At 39.9% G+C, this 17,326-nt stretch overlaps 1 protein-coding gene across 1 annotated transcript in view; it reads right to left on the bottom strand.

Moving 5' to 3' along the window:
• ARHGAP32 (Rho GTPase activating protein 32) overlaps positions 1 to 17,326 on the bottom strand; it is a 246,304-nt gene that overhangs the window by 81,923 nt on the left and 147,055 nt on the right. Inside the window, exon 5 of the mRNA XM_054998383.1 lies at positions 16,225 to 16,311. Within this exon, the coding sequence (XP_054854358.1) occupies positions 16,225 to 16,311 (87 nt within the window). The remainder of the gene's footprint in view (positions 1 to 16,224; positions 16,312 to 17,326) is intronic.

The raw sequence follows: 17,326 nt of genomic DNA, 5'->3' as shown, positions 1-17,326 counted from the left end.
TGGTAGCAATGAAACAGGCCGAATAGTTGAAAGAATAGATGGAAGGAAGATTTAGAACCACATCTCCAAATCCAACATTCTTTTTTTCAAAAAAGCAAATGACATAAGGATGAAAAGTAGACGCATTTTTTAAAATGGACTCATTTACTGCCTGGGTTTTCTCTAAAGCCACCAGTGCAGAGTAGCATATTCCCTTTATGCTTCCAAAAAGAGTTCATCATGCCTGAAATAGAAGCTTTCATTTGTAAAAGATTTTCACTCTATTATGCCATCCTGAAGTTATAACAAACTTGGAAGTCTTGTTCATTTCTTATCTTTATACACATTTGTATTTTTATCATCTGTACTTTGTAGGCCAAGGATCCCCTATGTGGTACCTGTGGTACCAGCTGAAACCTTTTCTGGGTCCACTAAGTGTTTTAAAAAAGTGGGTAGGGCCAGGTAGGCTTTTGTCCAGCAGGGCTCATTGGAGATCTGATTGGCTGTGCAGATTTTTTTTTAAAAAAGTTCAGCAGCAGCTGCCATCACAGTACAAGGATCTTTGCTGCAGGAATGAAGGTAAGCTGTGTGTATGCAAGAAAATATTTTTGAGCCTTATGTTCATTTAAAAAGGAACTTTTACCTGGAATGTTGAATAGTTACTATTAGTTATGAAGGAACTCGTTCCCTGACATTTTGTGATTGGCTCCACCTGTTGTGGCAGCCATTTAGTGATTGTGTCCACCACCCTGTGTCAGAATTTCAAAGGGGCCCCACAGGCTCATAAATGTTGTAGGCCTTAGTATTTGCCTACTTATACAGCTGATGTAAACCCAAAGGAACAAATAATTTACAAGATACACTTAATAAATATGGATTGTCACAGCATTAGTGATGGACAATGCTTGTTGGGCATCTGAGTCACCCACCTAGGTGGGGAGATGTTCGAATCACTGGCTGTGTTCATCAACTGTGCATGCCACTCCAACTGCAGACATCTAGTTTCTTCCTTGAGTTGGCTGTTCCACCTAAGGATGCCAAGAACCTTGTGTTACCCTGAGAACAGTTTGGGATCTCCTCCCACCAGGCTGTCCCTTTCAAAGGAGCAGTATCAGGTCCAAAGGTGGCTTACCACCTTCAACTGTCTGCAGCATTTGTATTAACCTGAGCAAAAGATTGAGAAAATGCAGGCTCTCCTTCTGAGCAAGCTCCACCATTCAACCTGCGTCTTTGTCTAGACATGTTAAGCTCTGTAGTTTTGATGTTGAGTTGTGTCTGCCACACCCATGGTAGCATCATGTTATTTCTAGCCTAGGTGTGTAAGATCTGGTTGAGCCAATCAGTAGCCAGTGGCATATTGTCTGCCAACCTGAATTCACTGCTTCTTTAGTTGATTTAATTAACAGACAACTTAATCAGTTATTTTTATTACTTATGACCATTGGCCATTATCATATAATTTATCCATATAAACAATATACTTCTTGCTTAAGTAGTTCATATACATACTTAATGTTCAAAATATAAAAAAGTATTACCAGCAAAACAGATGGCTTACTAATCCCTAAATTAGGTTGTTCCTTACAAAATATACAGCTATAGCCTGGAGATTTAATTATGAATATTTCTGGCCACTACAGCAAATAATACCTGGTGTCTAACAACAGAGCACAGAGTGTGACATAATCAGACCAACTTCTTGTAGGGATAGGGAACCCAAGACAGCATCTTTTTCTAGGGCATCATTCGAAAACTAAGACCGAAAATAACTCAGTGACATTAAAGTAAAAAATATACCTGGCAACAGTGATTGGTTAACAAATCCTGACATATTAGCAGATACAATACTGCTCAAATCATCAAAAGCATCCTGCTGCATAATTTTATCATAAATAACATGTTAAGCTACGGGTAAGTTCAGGGCCAGGAGGAATAAAACATTATGACCTACCACCACACATGGACAGAATCACATAAACACAGCTGAACTACATGTGGAAGTCCATGCCTCATGTGAACATGCAGCTAAAATGGGCACATAATTTACATACTACTTTTTATTAGTAGAACAGATACTAAGTAGATACTGATAGATTGCACCAAGAAATTCTCTGTATTGATAGAGGTGAGTCGGTGACTATGGAAGCGAGTTGTAAGAGTTTGGGTATACCTTTATAAGGGCTGAGGCTGAAAACACCACACAAGGTATTCCACAAATGGTGTTTTCAGTCTCCCAGTGCCAAGTACCATTCCTTCAAAGCTAAAAACTTTTCAAAACAGCATGCAAGGATGGAGAAGACACAAAAGCAGCTTTTACTCTGTAGTATATACATTCCAAAACTATCCTCAGAATTACAAATCTAAGAATAATATGCTTACCAAACATTAATCTGATCTTACATTTAGTTGGCACCACTTCTCTTTTTTTCCTCCTATGAGTTTCAAATTTCTCTGCATTCATGAGGACTTAAATATCCATTATTTTCACTCAAAGTTAAATGTTTATAAGGGCCTTAGACTACACGTAAATGGTGGAGGTACACTGTGAGTTCATGGGTGACTTGTTGCCCATTTGACTGTAGCTATTAAAGTCACCTTGGGTGTTGTGGGAGCCATGATTCTATTAATGGTAAAATTACAGCTACTTAAACTCCAGCATGGACAGAGGCGCTTCTGGCAGGGAAGCAAGTAGGACTCACCCAGGACACATTCTTCTTTCGCACTGATTATTTAAATTGTACTGTTTAAATTGATTGCTTTGTTCTTTGGAAATTTTTCTCCCTTTGGCTACTACAGCAAATAATATTGGGTGTCTGACAAGAAAAGTGGCACATAAATGTAATAACAAATAAATATAAAAAATAACAGCTCATTTTGGGCCACAATCATCCTGAATTTTGGATAAAAATCTATTACAGTCATGACCAAGGCCACTACAAGTAGAGGTCAGAACTGAGATTAAGATGGATATAAGTGAGGGGCCCGCAAGGATTTACTGGGATCATTTTACTTTCCTCAGTCCCACTACTTCTTCTTCCCTGAAAGCCCTCGTACCCGCTCCCCTTTTCCTGCCTCCTCTCCTTCCCACCCTCAGTCAACCTACCTTTATCTCCCCAGTCATCAATTTTCCATCCTTCCCAACCCCTAGCTGCCTCTCCCTAAAAAAATCTGACCAAGTTGTGCGGCATTGGCTGCCTGACAGACCCAGTTGCGTAGTAGGGAACTCACAAGGACTTCTGTAGGGCACCTCATTCTCCTCTATATCCCCCTCTTCACACTATTTCCTCTTTCCATCTTCCTAGTGACCTCCATATCCTCACCTTTCTCACCAACAAACCTATCTAATATCTGCACCCCATTTTCAGCTATACATATTATTTATTTACTTTATTCTACCCCACCTTTCTCCACAGTGGGGACCCAATGCAACTTACATCATTGTTCTTGTCACTATTTTATCCTCCCAACAACCTAGTGAAGTAGATTAAGCTGAAACTGTGTGACTGGCCCAAAAAAAACAGTGAGCTTCCACAGCAGAGAGAGAATTTGAACCTGGATCTCCTAGACCCTAGTCTGAAATTCTAACCACTACACCACACTGGCTTTCATGGTGTGGTGAGCCAGGCCTGGCTAAGGCATGCAAGTCAGGAGGTAGCAGGTTGCTCACTGGTTGCTGCTGGCCTGCCCATAAATCCCCTCTCAAAGGCCAAAACAGCCCAGGAAAAGGCCTTGCCCCCTCAGTTACAGGCACTGCTTCTATTATTTGAGGGGGTGGGTGGGTTTGTATTTCAGATTCTTCAGAAAACCTGGGGCTTTTCTCAGGTATATAGAAAGATCTATCTTCTCTGTTCATGGCTCGAGACTCTACATTTACATATCCATAGATACTAATTGTAATTTCCTTCGCCCCCATACAATATATGCTACCAACCATAGATCTGGCCATGAGAGTTAGATGTATTGATTATACTTTAATCCTTCTGATTTAATTAAATTTCTAGAAAAGGCCCCAATATATAACTGGAGGCTTTATTCTATCATGAGTGATGTTTCTACAGCTGCCTGAATGTTCACAACTGTGTATTTTTGTAGCATGACCTCCACATCCTTTTTTTTAATATTACAAGTCATGGCAGAAAATACTTCAACATTTAAACAAAATAAAAAACAGACCAGATAAACCCCACTGAATATTATTTGATGTGTTCTATACAGTGATTTTTCTAGGTTTAAAGTTTCCTAAATCAGAGATATTGTGCTAAGTTTTTTTTAAAAAGCACAGCAAGGGAACTGAATAATGGTTCATAAATTCAAGTAATCATTTCCTTGAGTTAATATATGCAGGAAAGTTTCAACTTAGATTCTGTGTTAGGCACAAAGTTGTGGGATAAAAATTTAACGAATGGATCTAATGAACCCAGCATTATTATCCAAATCCTATACATTTTAAAGTTCAGTATTACATTTGACTCTGCAGTGTATTGTATACAAAGAGCCAACCATTTCAAAATCACAGTGAGATAGTATAGATGTACCAGGAGTGCAAGAGCAGGCTGTGAGATCCCATTCTTCTCTTTAATCCAAATTCCTCCAACCCACCTTAGCAACACCTGCATGTTATATCTGCTGATGTGGCTAAGAAAAATGAAGTTTTGCTAACTAGTTTTAAAGCTTTGCAAAGAATTCCTAATTCACTCTGCGACATGATTACTCAACTGAACATGGAACATGGAATGAAATTTAGCAGACATGCTCAGGGCATATATATTCAAAATATCAAGTTTGGTGTAGTGGTTAAGAGCGAAAGGATTCTAATCTAGGGAACCGGTTTTGATTCTCCACTCCTCTGCTTAAAGGCAGCTGGGTGACCTTGGGTCAGTCACAGCTCTTTCAGAGCTCTCACAGTCCCACCCACTTCACAGGGTGATTGTTGCAAGGATAATAATAACACATTTTGTAAACTGCTCTGAGTGGGCACTAAGTTGTCCTGAAGGGCAGTATATACATTGAATGTTGTTGCTGTTGTTATAATATTCAGCACAATATTCTACATGCCAAAGACAAATCCCTCAATGCAAGAGAAAGTATTATAATATTTTCCTTGAAGACAATAATTCTGGAATCATACTGGGCATGCAAATTTATGATAACACTCTGTGTTCAAGTGTGAGCTCAACATCCACATCCACATCCACATGTAAAAACTATTCTTGAAAATTAAATCATTAGTGAAAGGTGGAATATATATCGAGGGCACCAAGGACATATTGACAGGTAACAGAAGAATAATAAAGAGTTTCCAGTACCCCAAACTGTAATACTTAACAGTTTTCCTTGATTAAATCTGTTCATGAATGGCAGTCTGAAAAATATATGGCCTAAATCTCTCGCTATTTGAAAAGGGATTTACTTTTCTCTCAACACTTTATTATTTCCGGGTATCTCTTTACAGCTTGTAATTTAAACAATTGGCAATCAGTCATATCCCATGTAAAATATAAGAGGTCAGGGAAAAGAGGAGGAGGTAAGGAGAAATCTGCAGGAAGAAAATGATTTCTAAACGTCAGAAAATTGAGTGAAATAACCTAACATAATCTTATAGCACGCAGAGAGATTTTAGTGACACTAACATTAATGATGGAATATTTAAAAATCCACATATGGAATGTACTAAGAAAGTAAATGAATAGCTATTTGTAGTTAACTTTGTACCACCTACAGACACAAATCAATGCCTTCAGCTTATTTCCTCATTAAAGAAGCACATGCTTAAATGTGTCATTTCAGCACCTTTCATCTAAATATCCTAAAATTATTTGTAATGTATCAGTGACAATAACTTTATTTTACTAATGGCATGACTCAGTTACACAGTGGCAAACTGTGGCTCAAGGTCATCAAAAAAGCTGCAAGAGTTGGGACAGAGCTTTCTGGATATGCCAGATCAACTTCTGGCTGGCTGGTATCCCACACTGTGCTAAGCATGGCAAGACATACTATTCACTCACTCACTCACTCACTCACTCACTCACTCACACACACACACACACACACACACACACACACACACCACCACCACCACCACCACCACCACCACCACCACCCAGAAGGAGGTCAACATTTTATTGACATCTGTTTTGCTTTCAGTGACTATTGTAATAAAGGCAAAAAGTTGAAAGTCCCATTCTTTAAGAGGAACAGACAACTGGGGTACTACTGCATCTTCCTGATAGTAGACCTGGTTAACTTTGACCTCATCAGAGGAAAAGCCAGGAAAATTGAAAAAAACCTCTCCCTCATTAGGAATAAACATGAAATCTGAGAAAAAAATTATAACTGAGTCCAGAGGCTCTCAGCAGCCTCCATGGGACTGCACAGGGAACCAAAAAGTCAAAATACCTTGCTAGCCAATCAGCAACAGGCTAGCCAGGTGGTTAGGGGGCAGTTCCAGCCATTGGACCTAGAGATCACAGTCTTCACTCACATCTGCTGGCTAAGTATATATTTAAGAGCCAAGATGAGCCCTCCACCACTCTGTTCCTGACCAGCTTCCCAACCATTTCCTACCTGTGTATTGGGATATCTGGCAATTTGGTACAGTGGGTGGAATTCTTTTCACTGGAGAGTTATCTGTTGGTTTTCTAACACAGTTCTGGGGGTTTGATTCTTCTGTTTGGTTTATTATCCTTATCACAACTTCAGGTAGAGGCAGTTTTGGCATTGGGCACAGAACCTTGGGGGGGGGGCACGGCCTGCGAGTCCAGTTTTCCCCATAATTGGGGATTCCCTTAAGGGATCTTAGGAGTGATGCATGGTAGGGACAAATCCAGATGAGGGGCTGTCAGGGCATGCTCACTCCCAAGTAACAGGGGATCCATACAGAAGTTTGCGCCCATGTGGAATCCTACTTCCTATAATTCCACTGTTCCCCCTGGGGGTAAAGTGTAGATGACTGGGGAAGGCAATTGCAAACCACTCCGTAAAAAGTCTGCCAAGAAAACATGAGGCAACGTCCCCCCATGGGGAATAATGGGGGGACATTCAGTCCCTCCATTCAGTCCCCTGTGCAAGACTCATTACTTGCACAGGGGACTACTTTTACCTTTTTTGCTCCCTCAGCAGGTGGCCTGTGGGGGCAACAGGGTCATTAGCTGGTAAGCATGTCAGCCAATGCCTGAATCTGCACCCCATGTTGTCCCAGGGCTCCATAAGTTGTAAACCAATAAAGTTGCCTTGCCCTCAGCCCCTTGGACTGAAACCAACAAATAATTTACTTCTCACTGCACCTAAAAGAATCAGCACCTTCTGTAAACATCTCTATCCGAAGGCAGATTCAATGGAAACACTTTATAATACTGGGAGAATGTCTGAACAAATGTTCAGACTTCAGCCCTACAGATCTCTTCTAAGGTGCCCTCGTGGAGTGAATGGTAATTCAAGAAGACATGACTTTGTTCACTATTTTATGAGTCAAAATAATGGCATCCTTAAACCATTTGCACAAAGCACTCCTGCCTACAGAAGATGTTTTTGGAAGACACACACCATCTTGTGCATTTATATCACCTGGGCATTTTTAAGTGCCCTGAAAGCTAGTTTGTATTGTTTGATTAGCCAACAAATGGGGTTTTACTTTTCACTGTCAGCAGAAACATCATAACACAACAAAAACTTCCTAAACCTAATTAAACACCATATTTATGCACCACTAGCAAAACTTGCAATGTCTGTGCTAGGAAAAACAGCCCAGCTAAACAACTACTAAAAAATTAGAAGCAATTTCCACCATCACCACATTCCCAGCACCAATTATGAATTTATACTTCAATTCCCTATTGCATGCCCAAATTTTCCACACTCTTTGGATAACATGCAGCTATTCCAAAAACAGCCCTCTAGCTTAACAATGAAGTGGTAATATTAGCAGGACTCACAAACTCTACTTTTTCAATCTCATGCATCAAATCAGAATCTGCTATACCCAACTGTTACCAAAAAAAATAAGACAATAATATCTGTACTATGGCATTCCAAAGAGATAAGGAATTACTGAAGTGTGTAATGTAAATAAGAAAAAGGCAGTAAATTCCAGATTTTTACAGGCAAAAAGAGGAAGCAGTAAAGCCTCAGTCAATTTAATCTAGCCTGCCTTTTATCAGTTAGATGCTCTCCATATTAGTTTAAAATATTTTCTTACTTCTTTCCAACTCTATACATTGCAAATTTTGTTTTTACCAGATTAAAAGATGTTTTGTTTTGCTGCAGAACTAGGCTTTTGGTAGCTTGGCGACTGATAAAACTATTTATACATCCTCATTAAAAATAGCATACTTCAACATTCAGCCCCCTCTCAGCAGCTCTGCCAGGTTTATTTTATTTAGCTTCAAATGAATTTTATTTTGCAACCAGCCAGCTTTTACAGCACAGCAAACATTTCAACAGGCATGCAGCCATTCTAAGTTAGAGGAATATTCCTATTAAGCTAGTTCACAGCTATTCAATCAGCGGCATTATTCTCCCCTTCTCTAAGTTGTATATCAGCAATCTGGCATGCGAAAGGTGATAATCCAGTCTACCACAACCTCCCAGTGTTTATTCTGACAGTGCAATGTTTTTGTTATTAAGAGTGGAAAAATCACTGCTGAAATCTAAAAGGACAACCTAGCAGTTATGATTTCTTTTAGTGAATGACACAAGTTGGCAGGGTTCCTGCTTGTTATGTAGTGCTTTATGCAGCAAGGCTGGGTTCAACCACAAATTGAAGAGAACAGTTGTTTTCAACCAGGGAGCTGGCATAACATAGTAGGTAAGCTATGATGAAGAACCCCCATTCAAATCTTGCTTATGCCGTGAATACATTAGATGACTTCATACAATGAAGCCACACTGTAAGCCCCATCTGCAATATGGACAATGTTACCTTATAGGGTTGTTAAAGACTAGAAAAAAATATGTTCTTTGAATGGTAATAAGCTAAATAAATGCTAAGTACTATAAATGATCTTAGCAGACATTGGTTTCAACTGCTTAGCTAAACTAGTGCCAATTTATTGCAGACTATCGCATTCTGTACAATTAAGTGACTAAAAGGTGCAGATCTATATTGATGAAGGGAGCAATTTCACCTCTTGCTCTAAACTTTGCATCAGTGGGGCACTGGATCCAAGTTTAATGGTGCCTATTTCCTAATTTTGAAATGTCATTTCTTCAGAGTATTCAAAGTTATGGCACATATACATTCAGAAGCTTTGCATATCATCTACTTTTGGCTAATCAAAGAAGCACTTTTTGAAGTCTATCTAACCTGGTCTTCTGAAATATATCTGTCTCAAATACATTCTAAACCACATCTTGGCAGGCACTATACCAAGCCTTATAGTTAAACATAGGGCTGCTAGTGAAGCCAAATGGTGCAAGTCAAAGCAAATACATGCTAACATTTTGCTGCATCAGCATATATGAGCACCAGATTGTTCAGAACTGATCAATGTTAAAACCAAGAACTAGAAAAGAAATATGTATATGACAACTATAACAGAATGATAGTAGTGTTAGCAAGGGACACATTTCAGAGTCTAAGAAACACGAAGAACAGTCTCTGTATACTGCAATACAGTACAGTAATCATGCTAGACAATGAAACCTTCAACACAACTCATCAATGCTGTGAGTCCTCTTCTGTCACAACTGCCATGATAGTATTAGCTGGTTCATTTCTATCCTATAGTAGATACTGAAGATACCTGGATGGGAGAAAAGTCTTTGTTCCCCTGACAATTTTTATCCACTTTCCTTGTATAATTTGTATCAACTTGGAGTACTACTGGTGAATAATTATATTCTAACAAATGATGAGCAGTGCAAAATGCAGGAACTGAAGAGAGTCCAAGATGACTGCGGCTATCCCAAGTTCACACCACTGTAAACACTAAAGAAGGTACATCAATATAAATGTACTTCTATATTATAACATACTAGCTTGATACCTGTGCTTTGCTACGGTATTGAACTACTTTAAATCCTGCCAGCCACATCGGAGCCTGCCAGCCACAGAGGAAAGCCAGGCCCCACAGGGAGACTGGCAACCCTAATCAACTTTTAGGGGAAGAGTGGGAGGTGCATTTCACCTCAGGACACATTCAATTACTCGCAATAGCAACTGCATACTGTTTAGAATTGGGGGGGGGTGAGGACCAATCAGGCTGCATACGCAAATGACCTCTGTGTTCCAACTGTCTCTGGAGGAAGATGAGGTGTGGAATGTTGTGAGCCCCAATCAGCCTGCTTTTGCAAATGACCTTGAAAGGCTGGCCCAATCAGAGAAGAGTGGCCGAGCTGGCAGTGGGCGGGGGTGCAAGCAGGCAGCAGCCTGCCAGCCACACATGGAAGCTGTATGCTTTTGGGAAAACACATTTTACCCCTTTTTACCCCCTTAGGGGGTGAATTTCTTAAAATACTTTCTTAGTGGATGTTTACATCATGAAAGGAATGTTCTCCCCTAATTCCATGTTTCTAGGTCCAGAGGTTTGGGCAGGGGGTTGATGAGTCAGTCAGGACACTTGTCTTTATTAATTACTAGCTTGATGTCCATGCTTCGCTATGGTATTTAACTACTCTAAATCCAGTTATAATATTTATGGGTATGTAACATTTTTTGGTTTGTGTGTGTGGGGGGGGGGGTCAGTTGGTTTTGTAGCATAGTACCTGAGCTTCACAAAAGTGTTTGAATAAAGTGAAGCATGTTGATACCAAAAACTGATAAAGTGAATTTTGAAATGTAACATTTATTGAAGAGATTTTTAAAAGGAAAAGATTGTAGTGCAAGAAATAAAGTGAAAAATACGTACAACCGGTTTTTTTCTACTGAAGGACCTCTTTGTAGACCACATTGGTGGTTTTCCCCTCAGGTGCTAGGATCACCAGACTGCTGGGTGAGCTTACTCTGAAGCAGGTCATGTAGAACTACCCATCTGAGAAGAAGTCCTCCCTTAAATCAATTCCTGCCACCTTCAGTATCTGCCCCTGGGACTTGTTGATTGTCATAGCAAAGCAGACCTTGAGGTGGAACTGCAGTCTCTTGAACTCAAAGAGGTTATCTGATGGTATGAATGGTATGAACACCGACTCCCCCCGAGCACTGCTGGTGAACTATGTGGTCTCAATGATGTTCCTGGGGAGGGCTTTCACTCATAGTCTGGTGCCATTGCAGAGTTTGGGTGGGCTGAGGTTCTGGAGCCCCCACTTTGAGGAGAAGCTTATGGGCTGGGAAGCAGGAGGGTTGAGCATGTTGAGGAACTCTACAGGGTAGTGGACTGCATCATCCATTTGCACCACTGCGTCCACAGATCTGTACTCCATTTCTGCCCCTTCGAGGGAGTTAAGTTGTGTTTCATTAATGATGGCAGCCTTGTCGTTCTTGGGGGTCAGAATGGCATGCTTGCACAGCCTGCCCATGGACTTCTCTGTGATAGTGGCAATCCCAGGGTATATCGTGCCTGTTAGGTCTGCTATGATCGTCACTACTGTCCCCAAGCCTGCAGAGATGGTCACCTTTCCCTTGAACTCAGAACTTGCTGGTACTTGGCCACTGCTGCTCAGTGCAACACAGGAGTACGATGTGCATATTTCTTTGCCGCATCTCTAAGTTGCTTCCTCCTTTTAGCATCGGTATATCTTGCACAACATCTGCCAGGAGGCTTCTTGGGGCAGTAAGAGATGATGGCTACTAGAGGTGTGAGGTGGAGTTGGACTGAGGGAGGGGTGGTGTCACGGACACTTCAGCAGGTTCATGTGAGAGGTTCACATTGAAATGGCCCCTAGAAAAGTCGTGCACCATCTCCCCATGAACATTTAACAATTCAGTTGTCATACTGACTTTTATATAAAATCCCTTTTCAGGAGTGTTATACTATCTTTCTTCAATTGTCTGCAGTTTCCTTTACCTGACTTTTACCTCAGAACACAGAGTTCCACAGCTGACCCATCAGCCTGCCCACCACACAGGAAAGCCAGGCCTCACAGGAAGATTGGCAACCCTAGAGGGAAGACTGGGAGGTGTATTTTTACCTCCGGACACATTCAGTGATGGAAATCTGCAAAGAGATGTTCAGCCACAAACCAAATGGTGCATGAGGAAAGGTAAAATGACAGTAGGCATGTAGCCAAACACCCAGTTTGGCTTGAATTCAAAACCAACAATATTTAACTCAGTGATAGAATATGCTCTGGACTGTACTTTACAAAAGAATAAAGACAGAGGTTTGGCTCTACTACAAATTTCTGTGGCCAGGAGGGATTTCTGTATACAGAGTGAGACTTCTCCACCCAAAACACCCCCTGCAATGCTGCTCCTCCTCCCATCCTCAGAAATCCACTACGTAATTCAAGAGAGAAGATCCAACTGAACTAAAATGTGTTACATGGAAGAGAAGGCACAGTTGGTGTTTGCTCACACCCTGTAAATTCATCTGTGAGAAAATGGGAAAATATGAAGGAAGCATATGGACAGCAACTATAAGAAAAAGCCAACATGGCATCGATGTCTGGCCAATTAATCACTGGAAGAATTCACCTATTAGATTCCAGTCTCATCTTCACAGGAACCAGAAGCTGTCTTTTCACTCATCATAGGCTGCAAACATTCACACATTTCCAGAACTGGCATTCCAATTCTGTCTGCCAAAGCTGTATATTGACATCCCAGTCCACTGAGGATTGCAGAGAGATCAGGAGGAGCCCCCCCCCCCACCAGTTCATGCACTTTTTCTCTCCAAGGAAGAAGCGAGTAGCTAAAGCGGGAGAGCTTGCATTTATTTGAAGGAAGGGCCTGTTCCTCCTGACTCAGCAACATTAAAACCATAACGGGAGGTAAAGCAAGCAAGGGAACAACTTCGTTCCCCTGGTAAAACCTTAGGGAAGGAAAAAAATCCAAGCAAACCAAGCAACCTCCTGTCCTGATTACTTGTTCAATAGTATGTTTAACAACAACAGCAACAAAAAGGCATATCTTAAAAATTCATTATAGAAAAGTCACACAGAGACCTAATAAGAGTTTCCAGACTACAAATTTTAATGGGCTTCTACCCAGTAACACAGTTTATTAGTCACATTAAAAGGTGCAGTGTTTGGAATGTTTTGGCTGATTATCTGCTGTGGACTGAGTTGACAAATTTAAGTGGCTTCAGTGGGCTACTCAGAAAAGAGACTAATAGGGTTCCCAGCCCAACAACTCATTTCTTTTGCTTTTCAAAACCCTATGCTTCTGAATATTAGGATCTCTAAAACGGTATATGGATTAGGCCAAGCCGACAAAGGTAGGCTTCTAGACTTAATTTAACAAGGTAATATTCTCCATCTGGCTGATTTTGGTATTAAGAGAATTCCACATAAAACTGACTAAGCCCATTTCAAGCTATGCTTCTGTGTTCAGTGTTTTTTTTCCCTCATAGCTTCCCATTGACACCAGTTTGAAACAGCAAAATACAGCTGGAAATGTAGAAACCTAGTTTTAAAAAAAAACATAGTGGCACCTTAGAGACCAATAAGATTTTCAGGGTGTATGCTTTCAAGAGTCAAACCTCCCTTCTTCAGAGCTTTGTCTCTCGAAAGCTTATACCCCCAAAATCTAAGTTGGACTCGAAGGTGCCATTGGACTCATATCCTGGTGTTCTACTGGAGACCAACATGGCTACCTACCTGAAACTGGCAAAAAAAGTACGTTTTCCCCTGCAGCACCCATACAAAGTAGCTGCAGAAACTGCCCCAGTAAGATCCAGTTCCCCAAATAATCTTGTTAAGCCATACGGCCTGACTGGAGACCAACACGAATCACATCACCCTGCTGCGAGTAGAGCAGTGTTGATTTTGAACCAGGGGTGCAGAAAATGGGAGTTGTTAATGACTGAATTCTAAAGGCAAGACAGAAAATGGAGTTGCAGGCATATCATACCAGTTTTACTGCTGCTCTTGGGCATCAAAGCCCGAACTAGACAATATGGCATCCCTGAGTCTGCCACAGGGACACCCTGTCATTTTAAGGCTAGGAGTTTCTCCTTTTAAAAAAATCCCGTTGGGGGCTGATACTGCAATGGAAGCAAAGGAGCAGCTCTTTCTTTTCACTCAGCCGCTGGGTGATGGATGGCCAGACCAAGCAAGGCCTTTCTCTCACTTTCCTTTCCAGGCTCAGGGAGCAGACAGGCTCATCCCAGTGGCAGAGTCAAAGATGCTGTATTGTCTAGTCTGGTCCTGAGCAGCAGTGCTAATTTTGAGGCATTGTCTCTTTCTAGTGTACTGCTAACTAACTACCTCTCTGTGTTCCTATTTCATTTCCTATCCTCTTTTCCGTTGGTGTCTTGCCTCTAGTCCTTAGAGACTGTCCAGCTGACTCCTGATATTCTTTTGACAATACCTTCATGTTCTACCAGTGGGAACTAAAGTACAGGGATATGTCAGAGCAGATCATATGATTTTTAAAAAATCCTGTGCAGATGCCACTCATACTTGAGTACAGACTGTGCACATCTGAATATAGAAAGCAACCCCAGAACAGACCCAAGATTTTTACACCTCCCACAAATGAAGTTTTACACTATATGCACTACAGTGAAATAATTTATACTGCAAACGCTACTGCTACAACCATTAATTTTATAAAATAAGCATATGTGCATATATTTTCATACTTAATATCATTCCATTGCACGTTTTCTTTCTTCTTTGCATAGCTTAGTCTGTTTCTTCTAGTCATGAGGCAGTGAAAAAGAAGATACATTGGAAACCAAAACCCAACCACTATACCACCGGAAATCATGGTACCGCCTGTGGCTTCTTAGATTTCACTGAGTATGCTCCCACATTTCACCCCAACCACTTAAGAATAAGAAACAGCTTCTTTTTTTTCTTTTAAGGAAAGACAGAAATTAGGGGTTCTCAGAACACTGCACTCAGAGCAAATATCAAACTGCTTGCATAACACATATATGGACTATGCAGGCATAATTTAGTTGTCCAGGGAAATCTCAACTGATGTTTATATTTGTATTTACTATAGCACTATATGGAAGTATGCATAAATGCCATGCATGTTTATTAAGGGCACATTTTTAAAGGACTCTAAAGGTATCAAATGTAAATTCTCACATTGTTAAACATAGTTCACTTGGCTAAAGCAGATGCATGCTTTGTTAACAACTGCAATGCTTTTAAAATTTATTATCCAGATTGCAGCTGAAAATCTTGATGCTATGTAGAACCTGAAATGGCCAAGAACACACAATTTTTAAAAAATGAACCTCTTCCTCTCTCACATGCACATTAGTTTATCAAAGTTCATTTTTAAAAATTAGCTTTTATCAGCAGTTACATACATATGTAAAAATGCAGATATAGCACACTCCACGATAAAATTATGAATTCAATAAATCAAAACAGGCAAACAACAGTTATTTTAGCCAAGACTCCTGCAATACTATACAGACAATCAGAATAATAATTCTCTTACGGGTGCAATACAACAAATTCTATAAGAGATGTGAAGCAAGCAAGAGTCTAAAGTGTTATTCACATTTTGACTTTTATCCTTGTCAAGCAAAGAAACAATTGCTTCAATAAACTAATTCACTTGAACCAATGAAAGAATGCTGACATTGCAAGTCTTTGCCTCTAGATCTTGGAGCTATAAAAATAAAACGTAGAATATCAATATCCCAGTTCTCATCTCCATGTTAGACTCTGCCGTCAATGAAACCTTTGGTTTCACATTCAAATTGTATTCTTTTCAGTATCTTAAAAACACAGACAATTTCAGTCATCAATAGATTCATCCGCATGACTCAACTGAGATAGGGTATTTTTTTTAAAAAAGTTACACGTTATCTCAGCCCCTTAACTGTTTGTTTGTTTGTTTGTTTCTTTGTTTGTTTGTTTGATGAAAAATTGTTAAACCTCTCATTGAATTACTACAGCTAATTCCTAAACCACCATTACACCAGCTGGTTTAAGCATGCAGATTAAGTATGCTACATACACAATACATAAAGATAGACAGGCACAGACGTATGCAGTCTGCACCTCTAGGATACATATTATTGAAATATATACAATATTTGTTCAAAAAGTTCCTCCCCTTTACTGCCCCACAACAGTATTTCTCCCATTTTTTTTAAAAAAAATTAAGACATCAAAATACTGTGCGTCATATGCCATATTTCATGAAGAGCAAAACAGGGATGGAGTTATGGTCTTTACCTGACAAGAGATTTGCACAAGGTAGACAAGTTCCTTGGATTCACAGCCATTTCTTGTTACTTCATTCTGCTCCTCTGGGAGTGAAAGCTACATCAAGGAAGCAACAGAGGGTGGAGGAAAGAGGGGAAAGACCCAGTCAGTTAACAGGAACAAACAAGAGATACATCAAGTAACAGATGCAATCCACCCTGCTCTGGGATACATGGTACCTCGAGGAACCAAAGATTTTCTTTGTTAACTGAAAATATTGATCTGAAGAGGGGAGCTTTGACTCTTGAAAGTTTATACTCTGAATATCTTGTTAGTCTTTAAGGTGTCACTGGTCTTGTATCTTGCTGTTTAGATCAACTTGGCTACCCACCTGAAAATATTTAGTATACCATAAAGATTTGTATATAAGTATCTGACAGATCAGATGTTTTAAAAATAAGTCAGTCTAGTATACCAGTAAAACTATCCCTGATATCAAAGAGCACAAAGATTAAATCCCTTGTTATCAAATACTGGGAAATTAGCATTTCACACACCACACAAATTTCTATAATATTCATTGCAGGTTGTAGCAATCTCACCATAATATTTTATTGTACTTTAAGACGTCTAAGTAAGGCACTAATAAAGTATGCCTCTAAAATTTCAATGCAATTGAATAAATTCACCATTACAGGCTATTTTATAGCTTTGTTCATCAAATTAAAAAGTCATTTGGCATTTCGTAACAAGCTTTCCTTAGACAGACAGAGATTTAGTTACATATTCTCAATCCGTGTTGAGAGAAGTTGGAATAGCCAGTTCTCAACTTTAAAAAATCACCCCAGTGAACTAATAAAACCAGATTCTTTGTGTCACAACTGTTTACTTTTTAGCAGCTTCTAACAAAGCAATGTAACTATCAAGGGCATCATTTCTGGGATACAGAAATGCAGAGTCATCATTATCTTTGAACTGTATGTAACACATCTGGTGAAAGTCACTTATTAAGGGACTACCAGCCTTAGATTCATTTTTATGTTAAATAAACATCTTCATTTTTCACAAATTAAAACATGCAGACTTGTAGCAATTTCAGAAGCATTCAAACCAAAAAGAGGTACCCTGATTG

The sequence above is a fragment of the Eublepharis macularius genome, chromosome 14 (assembly GCF_028583425.1).
Source record: "Eublepharis macularius isolate TG4126 chromosome 14, MPM_Emac_v1.0, whole genome shotgun sequence".
NCBI classification, from domain to species: domain Eukaryota; kingdom Metazoa; phylum Chordata; class Lepidosauria; order Squamata; family Eublepharidae; genus Eublepharis; species Eublepharis macularius.
This window is presented reverse-complemented; position numbering and strand designations above follow the sequence as displayed.